The 21,173-nt window shown below is 45.7% G+C and overlaps 1 protein-coding gene across 1 annotated transcript in view; it reads right to left on the reverse strand.

Annotated features, from left to right (window-relative positions):
• Window positions 1–21,173, reverse strand: part of DNAH8 (dynein axonemal heavy chain 8) — a 1,666,792-nt gene that overhangs the window by 984,103 nt on the left and 661,516 nt on the right. The window contains 1 exon segment of the mRNA XM_033937418.1: window positions 19,466–19,653. Coding sequence (XP_033793309.1) covers window positions 19,466–19,653 — 188 coding nt within the window.

Here is a 21,173-nt window from a genome sequence, read left to right on the forward strand (position 1 = left end):
GGGACCCTCAGAAACGCTTTCACTGCCTTGAAATCCAAAATGGGCCTCCAGTCCTCTGTGTCTTTCTTTGACGTGATGAAGTATCTGGAGTATTTGCTGAGCCCGAGTTGGAATCAAGGACAGGTTCAATGGCCCAAATGTCTAAAAATCTCTGGAGTGTGGCTCAGACCCTGATCTCCTTCTCCAGTCATCTGACAGGAGAGTTGAGGAACAAATCCATGGGAGGGTGATAAAACTCAATTTTGAGACCCTCTTGGATGAAATCTAGCACCCATTGGTCTAAGATTTTCTCCTTTTGTCCCAGAAATATCAACAATGCCCCTCCCCACCTACCCCCACCATGCAGGAGTGGGGTTGGCAGCCTGGCATCATTGGGTCTTTCTGGAGGTTGGGTTGAGGTAAGATTCAGCAGTCTGGAGTTGCTGAAATGCTGCTGGACGGGCTTCTATGCTGAGGAACCCTGGTAGTAGTGTCAAGAGCAGTGGGAGAGACGAAAAGTACTTCTAATACCACCAGGAGGTTGGTGAGGCCTGTTCTCCGGCAATCCACCACAGTGGCAATCCACCACACTGGACATAAGATCATCAGGGCCCTTATCAAAAAGCATCTGCCCCTTAAAAGGCAGTCTGCTAAAGGTAGTCTTGGATACTGAATTGCCCACCTACTGCCAGATCCAGAGCATCCTGTGAGCTGAGACTGCATAAGCAGATACCCTGTTCACGACTCTGATAAATTTGTAGAGAGTATCTGCTACATAACCTACATCTTCCCTTACGAGATAGGAGCAGGCATCTTCCTTTGCCAATGGAGTCCAGCGCAGCCTGATGTGGCAGGTCCTTGAAGCAAAAGAAGTGGCAGCAGCAGTCCTGATCCCCAGAGACAGGACCTCAAATTGTTTCTTAAGAACCATATCCACCCTGTGGTCCTACGTATTGCGACTGGGCACAGCCAATTTGGGCTCAGTAAGTGGCCTTACCCAGTGCACACAAAACCTCAGCCGAGCGGTTATGTGAGGTTCTAATGGTAGCTTGGTATTGGAATAATGAAAAAACAACCAGTTCAAAGTCACTGTGCAATTTTTCTGGAATACTTTATTGAACAAAAATCAAAACAAAACCTTCAAATCGGCTTACTTCAAGTTTGTATCATCTGGTATCCCGGCAGCATTTAGAACACAAACAACCTAATATCTCAAAAGAGCAAAGATAATACAAAATACAGCAATAAAAATTATTATGAATTCAAAAAAATATGATCACGTCACACCACTCTTACAAGCTGCACACTGGTTACCTATTACACATAGAATAACGTTTAAAACCATATTACTAACATTTAAAATTCAACAATCACACGTACCGTTATTCTTAGATCGACTTTTGATACCTTACTCTCCATTTAGGACACTTAGATCAACACAACAAAATCTACTAACTATTCCCTCTTTGAAAATAATTGGGACCAGAAGATCAACCATCTTTTCAGTATTAGCTCCCCAGCAGTAGAATAATTTGCCAATTTACTTACGTGGCGAACCATCCTTAGACAAATTCAAGTGCGCCTTAAGAGGTTTTCTGTATAAAGATGCATTCAATATATAGACAGATTAATCAATTAAATACAATATCTTTAGATCCTAATGAATTTAATGAATAGGTCATCAAATTAGAAAATTTAAGCGCTCCTTAAAAGCTTTTTACATAAAGATGCTATTAACACATAGACTGTTTAATTAATCAAAAATCAATATCCTCAGATTCTAATGAATTTAATATACAAATTACTAAAGTATCTTCATTCTGTTCATTTTACTCTTTTTCCTAAGTGATCCCATCCTTTGTGTTTTTTCCTTAAATGTTCCTTTTTCTTTTATAAATTGTAGTCCTTCCCATTATCCAGTTGTACCAGTTTGTATCAGTTTGTAATAGAACATAAATGATCTGTGTGTAATGTCTTATTTTGTCCACCCTTTTTTCTTTTTATGTAATGGAAACATGTTATATGCATTGAAATATATGACATTGCGTAAAAATCAAATTCTATTAAACTTGAAACTTGGAAAAAAAACTTGTTCCTAATGTAAATCTTTCTTCAAACACAAAACTTCCAGCCTTCTCTTAGGGTAGTACACATTCCACGTTTTCCTCCCAGCTTCCCTAACAGGAAAAAAATTAGCTTGTTTCCATACTTTCAATAATGGGCTGCTCTGTTTCCTCTATCTCCATATTATATGCAGAGTCTTCATCAGCCAACTCAATGTCCTGCCCAAACCCAGTCTCACCACTCTCTGTGACTTCTATATCACCCACCTCTGCCTGGTCTAGTAGCCAGGAAGTAGACTCTGGCTTCCGGATTCCCTGGACTGGCAATCTGTGACTTGCAACTGGCTGACTGGCTCTGGCTTGCTGGGTTGGGAGCCGGTGTGTACTCTGAGGCTAGTGTTCCAACTGCTTCTGGAGCTGGCTCCCCTGCTTTGAGAAAACTACTCCCTTTTCTTTCAATGCAGGAAGCTGATTAATCCTCCCTGCAGGTGTGTTGGTGTAGCCTGCTCTCACATAGCTCCTCACTTGGCTTAAACCAATTTGGGACTGATTGGAGGTGGCTTGTATTCCAGCCCTGTTCTTCCCTTTCCCTGGATCTATGCCTACTGGGAGATGTAGTCTTTCCATCTGTTTTCCTTTAACTGGCTTAGGTAAAGCTAAACCAGATCTGCCAGCTTTAGGCAGGGCTTTAGGAGGTTTCATTGCTGGAAGGCTTGGCTTGTAAGTATTCCTAGCAGCTGCTTTGGGACTCTCCTTAGCAGGTTTAAGGATACTTTCAAGGGTTTTAACCCCATTTCCCTTTTCTGGCAAGGCTTTCTCACCAGGCACAGGGGCAGCCCTGTGATAGTATCCTTCAGCATGACACCACTTTTGCTCGGAAGAACAGTACGCATGGTGAACTGAGCGACTGCTGAATCCACCTTCAGCTTGGCAAAGAGATGCCGAAACCAGAAGTGTAGTAAGGAGGGGCGTGGTCCGCCCCAGGTACCATTCCACTCTGGGTGGCAGCACCCCTCCTCTTCTCCATCCCCCTTCCCACTCCTCCCCCTGCCATGTGTGTATCCCGTCCCTTTTTAACTTCAGAGTAAGCAGCCACCAACTTACTTCCAGCATTGATTTTGGCGCTCTCCAACACTTCTGGACCCACACCTAGGAAGTGATATCAGAGAGAGAACCAAAGCCAATGCAGGCAGTAAGTTGGTGGCTGTTTGCACCAAAGTTAAAAAGGTACGGTAAGGGGTACGCGTGTGTGACAGGGGGCAGGGAGGGATGCCACTGCTTTGGGCACCGCTCACCCTCACTATGCCACTGGCTGGAACTCAGGTGAAATGGGATAAAATTTAACCATGCCCTTAGCAAACCACAAAGACCCCTCCAAGGTCTCTCACTGTTCCATGACCAGGGCAGTAATATCCGGATGAGCCAGAAAGAAGGAGGTCTGGTCACTAACTCCACTCATGACTGTGCATTTGGAAGTATAGGGCTGCATTTCCATCTTCAACTCTGAAACTAAATCAAAAATGAAGTGGTGGACATAGACCAACCTGAAAAGGCAGTAAACACAAGGATTGTCTTCTAGGTCAGGAGCTGGGGAGGACTCACAGCTGCCAGACCCGACCAGGGAACTGGAATCATCCAGGATGGAATCAGAATCCTGGGACAAAAGTGGCATTAAATCCAACACACCATCTGACATGTAGTGATCCAAAAAGTCACGAGTCAGGAGCCAGTTTGTTTACACAAGAAGCAGACACCAGAAAGCACAGTTACTTACCGTAACAGTTGTTATCCAGGAACAGCAGGCAGCTATTCTCACATATGGGTGTCATCCACGGAGCCTGGATGCGGACAGCCTCACAAGCATACTTGCTTGTAGAAACGTAGACGTTTCGAGTCAGCCGCATCGCGCATGAACGAGTGCCTTCCCATCCAGCATAGGGTGAGTCTCCTCTGTTCAGATAGCTAGCAGAGAAGCCAACTAGGGGAGGTGGGTGGGTTGTGAGAATTGCTGCCTGCTGTCCCTTGTCACACAACTATCCCCTGCTCTGGCCTGCAGGCGGCTTAGCCGTGTTTTATCTTGTCAGCGTGGCTTCCCCAGGAAAGAGGAAGGCCTTTCAGGTGAAAAAAGGCCTAGGTTCCTGCCTGAGATATGTCTGCCAATAAAGGGAGACAAAGTTCAGGTATGGTAAAATTCTCATTCTTAGGCTTTATTTGATAGAGGGTCTGAACACCGTCAGCCACCCTCAGGACTTGTATAAGTCAAGCAAAAAGTAAAAATAGATCATACAGTTGTCAGAATGGCCTAATGTTCAAATATGGCATACAACTGAATTCCCCTGGACTTTCTCGGCTTTAAAGGTAGTCCTCTTCACCAGGGTTCAAATAAACAGAAAAGCCATGAAAATAAATTCCAAAACACTGAAAGCAAAAACTGCATGCATAGCAGGCAAGTAAAGTAGCAAACTTTGAAAATACAGTCACAAGCTCCCCAGCTAACCTTGCAGGGTAAAGTGTTCAGTTCTCAGCTCTGACTCCGTTCAGAGCTCTGCAGTTCAATGGAGCTTATCAGCATCAGCTGAGCTTTTCAGCCAACAGAGCACAGCAGGGCTTTAGATAAGCTGTTAGTTTTACAGAGGCTTTATCACAGTGGCTTCACACGATCAAAGATACTGCTTCTTTAGCAAACACAACCTCTGGGCAGTCCCAGAATAAAACAGAGAGGTTTTCCTTCTCTCTCTAATCAGTGACACCTGCTTAGATAGACAAACGCAGCTTAGATAGACAGTTTCCTTGCTTCCCTTCAGCTTATGGACTAACCTCCATTCCCTCTGGGTTACAGTTGGCATCCAGAAGCAATTCAGTTGTATCCATTGCCTCACCTCTTACCAAGTTCTCAGTAGCTGGGCTCAAGCTAGGAAAGTCCTCCACCATAACCACGTCATCACTGCTATGGGGCTGAGGAGAGATACTCCTCCCTCACCTTCCTGCTTGCTCTGCTGCTCGTGCCTTTCTCTTTCTCTGTCCTCTATGCCTCCGTCCCTGCCTTCCCCTACTCTGTGATTCAGGGCTCTGCTTTTATGTGTGTCATAGCCCTACCCCTCTCTCCTAGGAGCAGGGGGGTTGGGCTAGATATCCCTAGGGCAATAACTCTGGTTTCTCCTAGGATGAAACTGTGAATACCCTGCAGGACTAAATCTCCACTTCTCAGTAAAAGTCCTAACAGGCTCTCTGATGTGTTTCTTCTGGTATGGCACTCTCTGCTGGATATTCTTAGGCTCATACCCTTCCTGCTCTACTTCACTGTCTGAGGGGTAGTCAGCCATTTCAATATCCTTACTTTTAATCTGGTCAGCTCTCCTGAGCAGGGATCATGCTCTGCTTTTATCCATTACAGGGACAAAGCTGGCTACGGGTTTGTCACACCCTGGATAACAACTGTTATGGTCAGTAACTGTGCTTTATCCTAGGACAAGCAGGCAACCTGTTCTCACATATGGGTGACCTCCAAACTAACCAGAATGGGATGGTGGGAGTGTTGGCAACTTAGGAGAATAAATTTTGTAATACTCTCTGGCCAAAATGGCCATCCCGTCTGGAGAAAACATCCAGACAATAGTGAGAGGTGAAAGTATGAATCGAGGACCAGGTAGCAGCTTTGCAAATTTCCTCAATAGGAGTGGATCTAAGGATAGCTACTGAAGTCACCATGGCTCTGACATTGTGGACTGTGACACGACTCTGTAGATGTAGTCCAGCCTGGGCATAGCTGAAAGAGATAAATGCAGCCATCCAGTTGGAGATGGTACGCTTAGAGATTGGAGGTCCCAACTTGTTTGGATCAAAGGAGACAAAAAGTTGAGGAATAGATCTGTGTAGCTTGGTGCCTTCCAAACAGCACACCAAAGCACGTTTACAATCCAGAGTATGAAGAGCTGATTCTCCAGAATGAGAATTAGGTCTTGGAAAAAACACTGGAAGTACAATAGATTGGTTGAGATGAAATTCTGAAACCATTTTAGGTAAGAATTTAGGATGAGTATGGAGGACCACCTTGTCATGATGGAAAACTGTGAAAGGTGGATCAGCAGCTAATGCTTGCAGCTCACTGACTCCTTGAGCAGATGCGAGGGCAATGAGAAACACCACTTTCCAAGTGAGATACTTCAGATGAGCCGTAGACATTGGTTCAAATGGAGGCTTCATTAACTGAGCAAGAACAACATTGAGATCCCAAACAACTGGAGGCAGTTTGACATTGAAAAGTCCTTTTATGAATCTGGAAACCACCGGATGAGCAGAGAGGGGTTTCCCTTCAATAGGCTGTTGGAAAGCAGCAATTGCACTGAGATGGACTTGGATAGATGAGACTTGAGGCCGGGGGTGGATAAGTGCAAAAGATAATCCAGAACAGAAGATAAGGCGGAATCTTGAGGCTCCTTATCATGAGAGATGCACCATGTAGAAAATCTAGTCCATTTTTGGTGGTAGCATTGTCTAGTGGCAGGTTGAGAAAAGTGAAGAGGATTTATGTTGAGAGGTACCAAACTGTCAGGTGCAGAGACTGCAGGTTGGGAAAAACTGGTAGAAGATATGGCTCCCTGCTGCTGAGTTCAAGTAGAAGGGAGTACCATGGTTGTCTCGGCCACCAAAGAGCTATCAGAATCATGGTGGCCTTGACAAGAGTCTTGAGAATGAGAAGGAATGGAGGGAATGCTTACAGGAAGAGATTCGTCCATTTCAGTAGAAAAGCATCTGCCTCAAGGCGATGAGAATATATCCTGGAGCAGAAATGAGGCAGTTTGGGGTTCTGGGGAGATGCAAAGAGATCTATCTGAGGAGTTCCCCACTGCAAAAAAATGTGATGAAGAGGCGAGGAATTGAGTATCCATTCGTGAGGTTGCAGAAGATGACTCAATTTGTCCAAACAGTTTTTTGCCCCTTGGATGTAAACAGTTTCAGGAAGGTGTTGTGGAGGATTGCTCAGTCCCAAACCTTCAGTGCTTCTTGACAAAGGGAGAGAGATCCCATTGACATAATACATGGTCGTGAAGATGTTGAAAAGCTTTGAGAGCATTGAAGATCGCTCTGAGTTCCAACAGATTGATGTGACACTGACGATCCATGCTGGTCCAATGGCCTTGAGTAGAGAGACCATCGAGATGAGCCCCCCAAGCATAGGTCGAGGAATCTGTCATGAGGACCTTTTGATGAGGGGGCATTTGAAACAGCAAACCTCTGGAGAGATTGGAAGAGAGCATCCACCAGTGGAGAGACTGTCTCAACGAAGGAGTGACTGTAATGTGTCGATTGAGTGGGTCGTAAGCCTGCATCCACTGAGATGCCAGGGTCCACTGAGGAATTTTGAGGTGAAGTCTGGGAAAAGGAGTCATGTGTACTGTAGAGGCCATGTGACTGAGTAGTACCATCATGTGTCTCGCTGAGATTGAAGAGCAGGAAGACACTGCATGACAAGAGTTGATGAAGAGCATCCAGACATTGTTGAGGAAGGAATGCTCTCAGTTGGATAGTGTCCAGAACAGCTCCGATGAACTGTAGATGGCTGAAGTTGGGAATTGGGGAAGTTGATTTCAAATCCCAAGCTTTGTAGGAACCATGTAGTCCGTTGGGGCACTAAAATAACCCATTGAGATGTTGAATCTTTTATGAACCAGTCATCTAGGTAGGGAAACACCTGAAGACCATGGTTCCTTAGAGCTGCTGCTACCACCACCAGGCATTTGGTAAACACTCTGGGAGATGAAGCCAGGCCAAAGGGTAGCACTCTCTATTGATAATGCAGATTACCCACCCGAAATCTGAAGTACTGACGGGAGGTCAAATGAATGGGCCTGTGAGTATAAGCTCCTTGAGATCTATAGAATATAACCAATCATTCTGATCTAGAAGGGGGTAAAGGAATGCCAGGGACAACATGTTAAATTTTTTTTTACTAAAAATTTGTTGAGAGCCCTGAGATCCAAAATGGGTCTCAGATTACCCATCTTCTTCGGAACTAGGAAGTAACGGGAGTAAAACCTCCTGCTCTGCTGTTCCAAAGGAACTTCTTCGATGGCACGGAGATGAAGCAGAACTTGATCTTCCTGAAGAAGAAGGGCGGTCTGGGATGGATTGGAAGGATACTCTCTTGGAGGAAGCTCTGGTGGAACCTGAGTGAAATGAAGAGAGTATCCTTCCCTGATTATTGACAGCACCCAGAAGTCGGATGTAATGGTCTCCCATTGATGGTAAAAATGATGGAGATGACCGCCAAGGGGGGAAGGGAGGACAGAGGCAGAACGATAGAGGTTATGCTCTGTGTTAAGCAGTCAAAAAGGCTGTGCAGCCTTAGGCACATCAGAAGCTGAGGTTTCTGTTGCTTCTGCTGCTGTGGTTTCTTGGGAGGTGCTCGAGTGTAAGGAGCTGCTCTTGGAGTATAACGCCTCTGGAAAACCGGAGGAGGGCTTGAAGATTTTGCAGGAGCTGGCTTTGGCTTTGTTCTGACTATGGAAGCAAAATATTTTTTATGTTCAATTTCTTAGTGGCAGCCTCTATGGATTCATCAAAGAGGTCATTTGCCTCACAAGGAATGTTAGCCAGACAGTCCTGAAGATTAGGATCCATGTCAATGGTGTGAAGCCAGGCCAAGCAGCACATCGCTACAGAGAAAGCAGTGGCCCTAGCCAACAGCTCAACGGCATCATAAGATGACTGGAAAAGATTTAATCTGAGTTGTGACAGAGTAGCAGTGACTTCTTGGAACTCGAAATGCCTATGTTGATCCAGGTTCTTCAGAAAGCCTGGAAGAAGATCAATGAGGAACTTGAGATAAGTAATGAAGACAAAGTTGTAATTGAGGACTTTGGAGGACATCATAGCATTTTGATAAACACGACATCCAAACTTATCCATGGTCTTACCCTCTCTTCCAGGAATGCGCCACAGCCTCTAGGAAAGCAAACAGAATGCTGGGTATCATTAAGAAGGGTATTACGACCAGGACGAAGGAAGTCATCATGCCGCTGTATCGTGCAATGGTACGGCCGCATCTGGAGTACTGTATCCAGTACTGGTCGCCGTACCTCAAGAAAGACATGGCGGTACTTGAGGGAGTACAAAGAAGAGCAACCAAACTGATAAAGGGAATGGAAAATCTCCCATATACTGACAGATTGAAGCAGTTGGGACTTTTCTCCCTGGAAAAGCGAAGACTCAGAGGAGACATGATAGAAACCTTCAAGATCCTGAAGGGCATAGAAAAAGTAGACAGGGACAGATTTTTTAAATTAAGGGGCACCACAAGCACAAGGGGGCATTGGGAGAAATTGAAAGGGGACAGGTTTAGAACAAACGCTAGGAAGTTCTTTTTCACTCAGAGGGTAGTGGACACATGGAACGCGCTTCCAGAGGCTGTTGTAGACAAGAAAACATTAAATGGTTTCAAAGAAGGTTTGGATAGATTCCTAGAAGAAAAAGGGATTGGGGGGTATAGATAGGTATAGACCATTGCTCAGGCAATGGGCCTGATGGGCCGCCGCGGGAGCGGACCGCTGAGCAGGATGGACCTATGGTCTGTCTCAGCGGAGGCAACTTCTTATGTTCTTATAGACCCTGGAAGGATGGGTTCTTTTCAAAGAGGACTCCACAATGAGGGATTGATGAGATAACTGCAAATTCTCAAACCCTTTACAATGCAGAATTCTATACCTCGAGTCCAACTTGCCTGAAACAGCAGGTACAGCATAAGGAGTCTCCAGACATCGTTTGAAAGTTTGAGACAAAAGCTTGTTTAGAGGAAGCTTAAGTGACTCTGCAGGAGGTTGAGGTAGATGCATGATCTCGAGATACTCCTTAGAGTATTTAAAACCAGCATCTAATTGAATTTCCAGGTCATCAGCCATGAAGGAAGGAAGAGAAATACAGCTAATCCGCCAAGGCCCTGCCTCGAGAGGGACTCAATGACCTTGAGGCGTCTCGGGTGGAGAACGAAGGCAAAGCATCTCTGGAGAAGTGGCAATCCAAAGAATATGGAGACTTGGAGGAGGCAATGGAAGCAGCCGATTCCTCAGGGTCTGGAAGCGGTGACCTCAAGCAAAGAGTTGAAGGCCTTGAAGAGCTGGAAGGTCTGGAATGAGGCCTAGACGAGGAAGGCTGCTCTTGAGAAGAAGACCTGTGCCTCGATGGATGTCTCAATGAAAGCATCGATCGACGATGAGAGTGGTGTCTGGAAACAGGTCTCGAGGATCGAGGAGACTTCGCCCTATGTATGGAAACAGGCAATGCTACTGGTGAATGGAAAGGGCTAGAAGCTATAGATCGAAACTCAGTGGTTTGGATCGAGGAATCTTGAAGCACTCCCAAAGACTGCTCCTTGAATGGAGTGTAAGAATTCCTGTTGAAACACTCAAAAAGAATCTACTCCTTGCATAGAGTGGGTAGATGCCAGAATAGACACTCGAAAAGACTCTGCTCTTTGCATAGTATGTGAAGCTTCAGCTCGAGGCACAGGCAGGGATTCGAACTCGCGGGAGACTGCTGATTGCCCAGGCAGGAGGCAGCGTTCAAGCAGAACCATATTTGCTCAGTAAGTGAACAAATTGCTGCTCCAACATGGTCTGGAGAGAAGCCTGCAAAGGTGGATCCGCATCTGAAACCTGACGACTTGCTGAGGCTAAAGGCTCCAAGGTGGCAATGGAGATGTGCTTCAACTTGGAGGTCTTGGAGAGCTTGAGGACCACCGTCGGAACTTTCTGCTTAGGTATCTGACCCTAGGGGAACTCAGGAGAAGATAAAGCTACTCGAGGCTGGTGCTGGGAGCTGGGATCCAAGATGGCTGCGGGTCGTCTGAGAGCGTTTTTTCTCATACCTCTACGATGCCGAAAAAAAGGGGCAAAAGCGTTGGTGGTGCCTCCCAGCAACTGGTGCCCACAGTTCCTACCATCGAAGACATTTTCAGACGCCTGCAAATAGAGCAAACTGTCTCGGGGAATCGCTCATTGAGAGTGCCGGCAGAGAGGAGTGCCTCGGCAGAAACCCACGGGCTAGACGTCACTCTGAGCCCCGACGTCAGGAAGCCTCCCCTCCAGCCGCTGCCACTGGGAGCCAGCTCACCGCGAGAGGAGAGTGTGTCCGAAGAGGCAGTATTCTCCCCTCGAGAGGCCAGTGAATCGGAGAGTTCGCTGCAGGAAATGGCTCAAAAGGACTTGCTTCTTTTGGAGAAACCAGCGACTGGACCATCTTTTGCTATGGAGGAACAAGGCACTGGGGAGGTAAACCAATCATCTGAGCCAGCTTATTCTACACTAATAGTTCCCTTTGCTCCAGTTAAACCCCCAGAAGTTACACTAGATTCACTTTGGGAATTAGTATTGGCATTGGAAAATTCCTTGAATCCTCAAATTAAAAATTTAGATAAAGAATTGAAAGACCAGAAAGAAGAAATAAAAACTTTGAAAGAGGATATTGTATTATTGAAATCAGACATGCAAGAAGAAAAGAAGGAAATAAAAATGATTGGAAGCCATCATGATATATTTGTAAAGGATAATCTGATTATAAGGAGAAAATTGGAAATACTTGAAAACAATAGCCGCATTAATAATTTACGCTTAATTAACTTTCCAAGGGTTCCGTCAATTTCCCCAAGTGAAATGATAAAGCGTTACTTTCTGGAAATACTTAAAATTCCTGAGAATTATTTACCACCTTTGTCAAGAGTGTACTATCTACCTACAAAGACTCAGGATTCTCAGAAGAAAGAAGGTGTTGGAAAAACTCAGGAAAGTTCCCTGGACGTTTCTGCTTTATTGGAACAATCAGATAGAGAAGTGGCTATTTCAGCCACTCTCTTATTGTCTGTGGCTTTGGCTCCAGACAAAGATTGGATTCTTAAACTTTTCTTTAAAAATAGATCCAGAGACTTCCTGGGTTTCCATATTCAAATTTTTCCTGATGTCTCTAGGGAGACTCAAAAAAGAAGAAGGGAATTTCTATTATTAAAACCAGGTGTGACTCAAATTGGAGGTTTATTTATCCTTAGATATCCTTGTAAATGTGTAGTGAGGTATCATACTTTAAAATATGTGTTCTTTGAACCGTCTCATTTGACGGCCTTCCTCTCCAATAAGCGCCTTGAAATGGAATAATATCTAAGTCCAAGTAATAATTTAGCTTTATTTCAGCATCAGATAATGAGCTTTCTTGTTAATTATTAGATAGTTCAATCACTCCTATGTTTTTAATCATGGATCCTAATTTGGAGGACTAGTGTGTGATTAAGTAGAGAAATAATTTCCTATTATAATTTGATTTATTTTCTGGATGGAAAGTAATTTTAATATTATGTTATCTTAATTACACTTTCTGTACAAGATGATATGCTTGTTAAATAATGTGAAAATTTATAAAAAAAAAAAAAAAAAAAAAAAAGCTACTCGAGGCTAAAGACGATCTAAACGAGGAAGGTCTAATGAGACTCGAGGTCGGAGTCATGGAAGCAGGAGGACTCGCGGTTGAAGGTGGGACCAAGGCAGCACTGGAGGTTGAGAGTGTCACTGAAGAATCCATCCTGAAGAGTTTTTCCACCAAAACCCGACGACGTTTAAGGGCTTGAGGTTGAAGAGTAGCACAGCACTCGCACGACTTAGGATTATGGTCAGGCCCGAGGCACTTAAGATACCAGTGGTGTGAGTCTGTGAGGGAAATCGCACGCTGGCACTGGCTACATTTCTTGAAGCCCATGACTGGCCAGAACATAGGAGGGAAGATAGCTGCTGCAAAGTAGAAGCCCGCAGGCTGCAGCCGCATGGCCTGCCTCGCCAGTTAGTCGACGAAGAAAAATAAAATAAAATCTTCTTTTATTTTTAAAATAGAAAACAAAGAAAGTAACACAGCGATTCGTGACTAAAAAGAACACAAACCAAGGTGAGAGAAGGCATGAAGCGAACAAAGTTCAACGCAGAGTGTCAAAGTACAGACTTCAGAGAAAGGGCGGGACCGCCGGAAGAGGAAGCAGCGCGGACGCAGGGCTCACAGAAGGGGCGGGACTGCCGGAAGAGGAAGCAGCGCAGACGCAGGGCTCACAGAAGGGCCGGGACCGCCGGCAGAGGAAGCAGCAGGACAACGGTAGGAGCTTCTCCATGATGGGGGGGGGAGGCTGTGGGAGTGCGAGTGGTTCTTCAGGGTGCGGGTGCGAGCGGTCCTTCGGGGTGGGGGTGTGAGCGGTCCTGCGGGGGGGGGGGGGGTGAATCGGACGTCGGGAGGGGCATCAGGCTTTCAGGGTGGGGACAGGACTTCAAGGGGGAGAGGAGTGGCTAAGGTATTCATCTGAAAGGGTAGCAAAGCCAAATGGACATCCAGCCTTCCGAAATACCACTGCTTGCCCCACCTACGGGATAAGAAAAGATGATAATGCCTTGCTTGCAAGTAAGCCCAAAAGTGAGTGGTAGGGAGCTCCCAACAGGACTGTAATTGTGTAAAAGTGGGGAAAGTCCCCGTGCCCTCGTCAGAAAGATGCCTCAGGCTGACACAGCCCCAGAACTCCCACAGTTGAAACCCTGATGTACCCATCCCCGGGGGGAATTCTACATTACCCACCAGGGGCAAGAACGGGATGCCTGAGGGGTACGTAGCTGCTTTCTCCGCCACCACCACCAGGCCTGGCGAAGAGGTTTCAAAAAATGGAATCGAAAATCCCCCCCTGGTGAAGACCAGGGATGCACATGTAGCAAAGAGACAAAGGAATGAGGTGCACACCATTCAGTGAACCAGCCTGTGGGAGAGTACCTATAATGGCCTGAGATGCCCTCATGGACAAAACGCATCAGAGAAGCAACATTGTAAATGCGAATATCAGGGAGATTCAGGTCACCCTGCCGTTTGTCCAAGGATAGGGTTGCAAAGCTAATTTGGGCCCTTTTGTTACGCCACAGAAAGGAAATAAGGAGAGATTTAAAGGCCTGTACGTCTCTATTCGTGATCCACAAAGGGATCGTTTGAAGTGGATATAAAAGTTTCGGCAGTAAGACCATTTTGAATAACGCCACCCTGCCCCAAAGGGAAAGCGGCAAATCCTTCCACTTCCCACAAAGCTTACTTATAGCCTCAATGTGATGTATAACATTATATTGATAGAGGAGATGAGGTTGGGTACTCAGATAGAATCCAAGATATCGCATCGGTTTTTGAACCGGGGCTATCGGAAGAGCATCATGCCAGTGCTCATGCCTGTGAGAAGCCAGAGGTAGTAGTTCCGATTTAGCACAGTTAACCTGAAGGCCCGATACAGTTCCAAAGTCTCAGACAATAGAGAGAGCCACAGGTAAGTGTAGATGGACTTGTTCCAAATATAATAAAATATTGTCTGCAAAGAGATTAATGCGACTTTCTCTAGCTTCAACCTTGATGCCTAGAATGATAGGGTCGGAATGTATCTTAACCACCAAGGGTTCGATAGCCAGTAGAAAAAGAAGCGGGGACAGCGGGCACCCCTGCCGAGTGCCTCGTTCCGAGTGCCGCATTCAAGTGGAAATAGTGAAGTAAGGTGGCCATTAATGAGGAGCCTAGCCTGGGGCAAAAAATAAAGGCTACGCACCCATTCTATAAAGGTACCCTCCAACCCATATTGACCCATGACCCAAAAAAGATAAGACCAAGAAATGCTATCGAACGCCTTCTCAATGTCAAGGCCCACAATAGCCGCCTGATTGTCACCCCCCCCCTGCAAGAATAGATGGCCATCAATGCCCTTGTAAGATTCATAGAGGCATATCTGCCAGGTACAAACCCCACCTGATCCTCATGAATAAGAAAGTGTAGGAAGGCGTTCAGACGCTTTGCGAGCAACACTGCAAGCAATTTTGCGTCTTGATTGAGAAGTGATATGGGTCGGTAAGATCACACCTGAGAGGGGTCCTTGCCCGGCTTAGGCAATAAAACAACATGGGCCAAATTGTAGCAGGTCCACACTTTTCTGTGAGTGTAAAGAGTTATAAGCTGCCGCCAAAGAGGTGGAAATGATGTCGGACAAAATTTTATAATATTCAGATTCATAGCCATCAGGCCCTGGAGATTAGTTAATTTAAGCTCCTTAATACCCATCTCCACCTCAAAGCAGTCAATGGGAGCGTTCAGAGCTTGAATCTGGGCTGGAGTGAGCTCAGGGAGGAGGACATTCTGAAAAAGCCTCCCTATCGGTATCTTCAGAAGGCTTATGGGCATAGAGAGCTTTGTAATAAGTCACAAATTGGTGATGGATATGAGGTTCGGATGTATAAGTGTGACCCTGTGGATCGGTGATAGCCGTAATGACCTGACGTTTGCGATAGGGACGGACTAGGCAAGCCAATAACCTACCAGCTTTTCCCCCCCCCCCAACGATGAAGGTTAAATCAACGGAAATACAGCTCGCACTCCGCCCGCTGTGTAAGAATTGCATCTATCTGGTGTCGAAGAGTACGTATTCAGATACGATCCGCATCCAACAAGGTCCCCTGGTGGCGCTTCCGTAACTGCTGTAGCTTGTTTCTTTCTTTTCCCAGCGACATAGGCTATAACGAAACCGCGCAGCATCGCCTTGGAAGCTTCCCAGAAAAGACCTGGATCAAGATCGGGGGCATAGTTAGTACTATAATAATCTAGCCACTTATCTCGCAGATACTGGTGAAAAGCAAGGTCTTTAAAGAGGTATCCCAGGAAACGCCAAGTCCAATCGAGAGGGTCAGTGATAATTTGAAGCGAGAGTACCACAGGGGAATGATCAGATAAAGGAACTTCCAGTATTTCTGCTGCAGCTACTATAGGCAATAGAGATGGGGAGAGCAAGAAATAATCAAGACGTGTGTAAAGATTATGAGGGTTAGAATAGAAGGTATAGGTGTGTTCCGTGGGATGGAGCAAGCGCCAGATATCCAGAAGCCCCAGCTGCGTAGTCAGAAAGTTAACCCCTTTACCCATTTGATCCTTAGGGAAGCGCTTTGTGGGAGCGCAATCTTGTGTGGGATCCGCCGTGATATTAAAGTCCCCTCCCAGGATGAGTTGGTAGCCCGGGTACTGTGCCAGCCGAGACATCATTCCTGAAAAGAAGCGATGACTGTAAATAATAGGGGCATATACATTACAAAGCAAGAAATTCTTTCCCCAAATCTCCCCCAGTACCAGGACATATCGGCCCTCCCTATCCTGGATAACCTTATGCATTTGAAACGGAAGTTGTTTATGGACCCCCCGTTGGCGACTACTATAAGAAGAATAATACATCTCACCCACCCAATCTCTCCGGAGTTTCTCATGTTCCACTGTCGTGAGATGTGTCTCCTGTATGAAGGCAATGTCAATATATTCCTTACGAAACCAGGAAAGTATTTTCTTCCTTTTGCTCGGGGAGTGGATCCCATCCACATTGAGGGTGGAGAATTTCAAATTAACTATAATCTACCTGTCTAGTAACAACATGTGTAGTAACGATCTGCTATAGAGTAGAGGGAAAAAAGGCCCCCCAGCTAGGCCCCCCTCCAGATGTGCAAAAAGGATCCACTCACTGAGCCCCAAAAGACAGCCGTGAAGCAGCCCGCCAAAAATAATCTGGCCTTCAATTCAGAAGCCTGTGCTCTCGAGTCTCCATTCACACAATCCCATACATACCCCACCCGACTCCCTCCCTCCCACCCCTGCCCATCCCATCCTGCCCCCCAAAAATGATCCATCCACCAAGTGCTCAAACTTCCCTGAAAACCTAAAACGTAGCAAATACCCCGAGTCCCTCCCCCTCCCCTTATGAAAACAATGTCCAGCAAGATGTCCATGCTGTCAGCACACACACAAAAAGATAGGTAGATACTCTCCAGGAACAATAGAGATGGGAGTAATGCCCAAAAAGGGCGCACCACCAGGCTCCAGTCCAAAAGAAGAAGTCGACCTGCTGCAGTCCAAGAACAGAGCTGGATGAAGATGATGGGTCTCATCGAATCCAGGAAGTGGGAAATTATCCAGATGATAGTGAAGGGCCCAGGGGCAAATGGCAAGGACTCCTTGTGTTCTCCATGATTAAGACATACGCGGGGCCCCTTACACTCCACGGGGCTGTAAACAAGTCCCAAAGGAGCCCAATGTCACTAGTGGTAGAAGGAGAACCAGCTTCCTCCCTGGATCTCGAGGACCAAGCCCATCCAGGCCTGCAGTGTCACAAGCCACTCAAGGGGCCGGCAACCCCACCAGGTAGGAGCAGAGCTCTTCTGGGGTGTCCATCGTGACCGTACCATTGTTGTGATTGATGCACACTTTAGCAGGGTACTGGAGAGTAAATTTTATCCCCCTGGCATGAAGCTGAGTGCAGTAAGGTGCCAGAGCCCGCCACCGCTCTGAAAGCTTGATGGAAAAATATTGGAAGAGCAATAGCTTGGTACCCTGGTATAACAGAGATCGAACTTTCCGGTAAGCCTCTAAGATGCGGGCTTTAACTGCATAGTTTAGGAAACGGGCTATGACCGGCCGTGGTCGGGCTTCCTCTGCACGTGGGGCCCCAATGCGATGAACCCATTCCACCTGCACTGGGCCCAAGGAGGATGTAAGTCCGAGGGTTTGAGGCAACCACGTGGCCATCAGGTCTCCAAGCTCCAATTCACGGACAGTTTCCGGCAGTCCAATAAGCCGCAGGTTTTGGCGGCTGAGGTTTTCCGCCTCTTCAGCCCGGTCTTCTAGCTGCTTAATTTGTGTCTCCAACGCGGCTATGCGATTGTCCGATGTTACTACCCGATCCTCGTGTGCCGAGATACGTTCCTCTGCCTGCTGGATCCGCATGGCATGACCCACAATACTATCCTTCACCTCCTCCAAAACTGTGTGTAGCTTGGACAACTTCTCGTCCAACAGCTTGGACAGGTGGCAGACGGAAACCTGCATATCCGCATCGTGTTGGAGCTGAGCAGAAGATATCGGACTAGAGGCCGCTATATTGAGAGGCTTCGCAAGATTTTCCTTACCGGGCCTCGTGGATTTAATCGGCATACCTGCCGAAAGGAGCTAATCTGCACTCCAACGGGGCTCCCAAATAGGAGCAGGAGAGAACCCGATGAGATCAAAACGATTTTTCAGTGTGAAACTTGCTGACAAGCGCGGTTTTAGGGGTAGATTTGAAGAGGTAGAGCGGAGCTCGAGCTAAAGACATCTGGTCAGCACGCTGTCATCACGTGAGCCCCCGGGCGGAAGGTTTCATTGTATTGTCTACAATGATACCCAGATCCTTTTCTTGGGCGCTAACCCCCAAGGTGGAACCTAGTGTCCGGTAACTGTGATTCAGGTTATTCTTCCCAATGTGCATCACTGCATTTGTCCACATTAAATTTCATCTACCCAGTCTTCCAATTTCCTAATGTCCGTCTACAATTTTTCACAATCCACATGCGTTTTATCAACTTTGAATAGTTTAGTGTCATCTGAAAATTTAATCACCTCACTCATCGTTCCAATTTCCAGATCATTTATAAATAAGTTAAATAGCACTGGTCCCAGTACATACCCCAGCGGCACTCCACTGTTTACTCTCCTCCATTGAGAAAAATGACCATTTAACCCTACTCTCTGTTTTCTATCTGATAACCAATTCCTTATTCACAACTGAACTTTGCCACCTATCCCATGACTCTTTAATTTTCTCAGGAGCCTCTCGTGAGAAACTTTATCAAAAGCTTTCTGAAAATCTAGATATACTATATCAACTTGGTCACCTTTATTCACATGTTTATTCACACCTTCAAAGAAGTCAAGCAAATCTGTGAGGCAAGATCTCCCTCAGCTGAACCAATGCTGACTTCGTCTCATTAAATCATGTTTGTCTACGTGTTCCACAATTTTATTTTTTTTATAATCGTTTCTACCATTTTGCCCTGCACCGAAGTAAGGCTTACCAGTCTGTAATTTCCTGGATCTCCCCTGGAGCCCTTTTTAAAAATCGGCGTAACATTGGTCACCCTCCAATCTTCAGGTACTAAGATGATTTTAGCCCACCCAAAGGCTTGCCCTGCAGAACTGCAGACCAGCACAGCAGGTCTGCATCCTTTCCCAGGCAGAGAATCTCCAAGAATGGGGTCTCAGGACACCGAAGCCTCAGCAAAAACAAACTATAAATGTAAGAAAGCAAAAAAAGCTAAGCAGAGCATATCAGAACACCACTGCACAGTTTGCTTTCAGAAAAAAAAAAACCTGGTGTGGACTAGGGCTCTGCCTCTATAGAGGAGGTGCTCAAAGATATATGTATTCTCACTCTGCAAGTCCAATTCATGGGAAGGGATAAATCACTATATATACAGAATCCGGAGTAGGTGTAACTGAAAGATTATCATTTTTTAAATCCTTTATCATAACATGTCTAGTTAATACAAATAGAGAAGTATGTACAATAAAAGAAACTAAAATTATTAGTTATCACCTACCTGTAAACGAAGTCTGGTTGCCTTCAAGTTATTTTCTGTTTTAACCAATTTCTTTGCTTGCTCTGGGACATCCAGACCCATCTTTATCATACATTTAGTCTCACGTACTATTTCTAAAATTTTGGGATCAAAATTTACAAGCATTTTTCCAGTTTCAGGATGCCGTATTAGCAAAGTAGCCTGAAGAGCTGTAAGTAAATTTAAAAATCTATTATTGTTAGACCTAGATAATTTTTATGAGTTAGGAACTGTTTGCCTATATCAAACTTCTTTTTAATTTTTGGGCCAGTATTCAAAAGAGTTATGCTTTGGCTGCCTGGTAGCCAATGCACAACTTCACTAACCCACCCCTGGATTAAATATTCAGCAAAATAAGTAGTGTTTAGGAAACCACAGATTTTTCCAATTGTACTTATTCCTTTAACGCTTTCATTGCCACCTGCCATACCCAGTATCCAACATGAATTTCAGTGTTTTTTTTTTCTAATCATTATAGCCCCATTGTTATTTAGTAAGTGGACAAACAAATGATCACCAATTAAAATTAATTTATTCATAGTCATTTAATAACATAATCTTACATCAGAGGCTCGTAAATATGATTGCATTTGTACAATGGGAACTCTTTCCACAACAGTGTAATGCCACCTTGCTAAAGGGAAGAATTCCAATATGCCGTAGCAATTCTGTCACTTATATACATTTTGTCCCTACCTTCATATGATTGGCTAAAATATTCCTCCTACAATATAAGGCATTTCATACAAGGTAGGGGAGTGGCTTTCCCTTAACAAAGACCTTCTTAGCTTTTATAGATAACAAGCTTAAAGAAAAGTTTTACAGAATTATATATTTGCTTACAGCAATTTCTGAATATGCACAAAGCATTATAATATACTTAAAGAAATTCTTACTGAGTATCAGTGTTCAGCCACCAAAAGTTCCCGCCTGACTTTAAAAAAAAATCCCACCAAAACTGGCAGCAAGTGTCTTGAACCCGTGCTCTGGGGCTCTAAAGGTACCACTGTCCGTGCCGGCTTCTCTTCTCTTCCCTCCTTAACCGGAAGTTACGTCCTGGGGGGTAGAGAAGGGAAGCTGCACTGACAGTGGTACCATTAGAGCCCCGGAGCATGCGGGAGATAGATCAGCGACGGAGGGAAGTCCTGGAGGGGGGGGGGGGGGAGTAGGGAGGAGAAGGGAAGCCGGCACGGACAGTGATACCATTAGAGCCCCGGAGCATGCGGGAGTTAAAACTTGCCTTGCTGCTCTTCCTTGCTTCGGGCCTTCCTGGCTGCCGGGTCCTGCCTACTTTCTGTTTCCCCGAACGCAGGACACAGCAACGAGGAAGGCCCAAAGCAAGGAAGAGCAGCAAGTTGTAAGCTTCTCTCCATCGCTGACCTATGGTAGTTAGCTCAGCGATGGAGGGAAACTTACAATTTGCCTAGTGACTCTGCTGACGGGTATGTGAGATGGGATGGATGGGAAGAGAAATGCTGCTGCACCGAATGGGGGAGGGCAGGGGGAAGAGAAATGTTCTGCTGCTGCACCCATTTTTTGGGGAGAGGAGGAAGGGAAGAGAAATGTTGCTGCTGCACCCAATTGTTTTAGGGGGAGGGGGAAGAGAAAGCACAGTTACTTACCGTAACAGGTGTTATCCAGGGACAGCAGGCAGCTATTCTCACATATGGGTGATGTCACTGAGGGAGCC

The sequence above is a fragment of the Geotrypetes seraphini genome, chromosome 3 (genome assembly GCF_902459505.1).
Source record: "Geotrypetes seraphini chromosome 3, aGeoSer1.1, whole genome shotgun sequence".
In the NCBI taxonomy this organism is placed as follows: domain Eukaryota; kingdom Metazoa; phylum Chordata; class Amphibia; order Gymnophiona; family Dermophiidae; genus Geotrypetes; species Geotrypetes seraphini.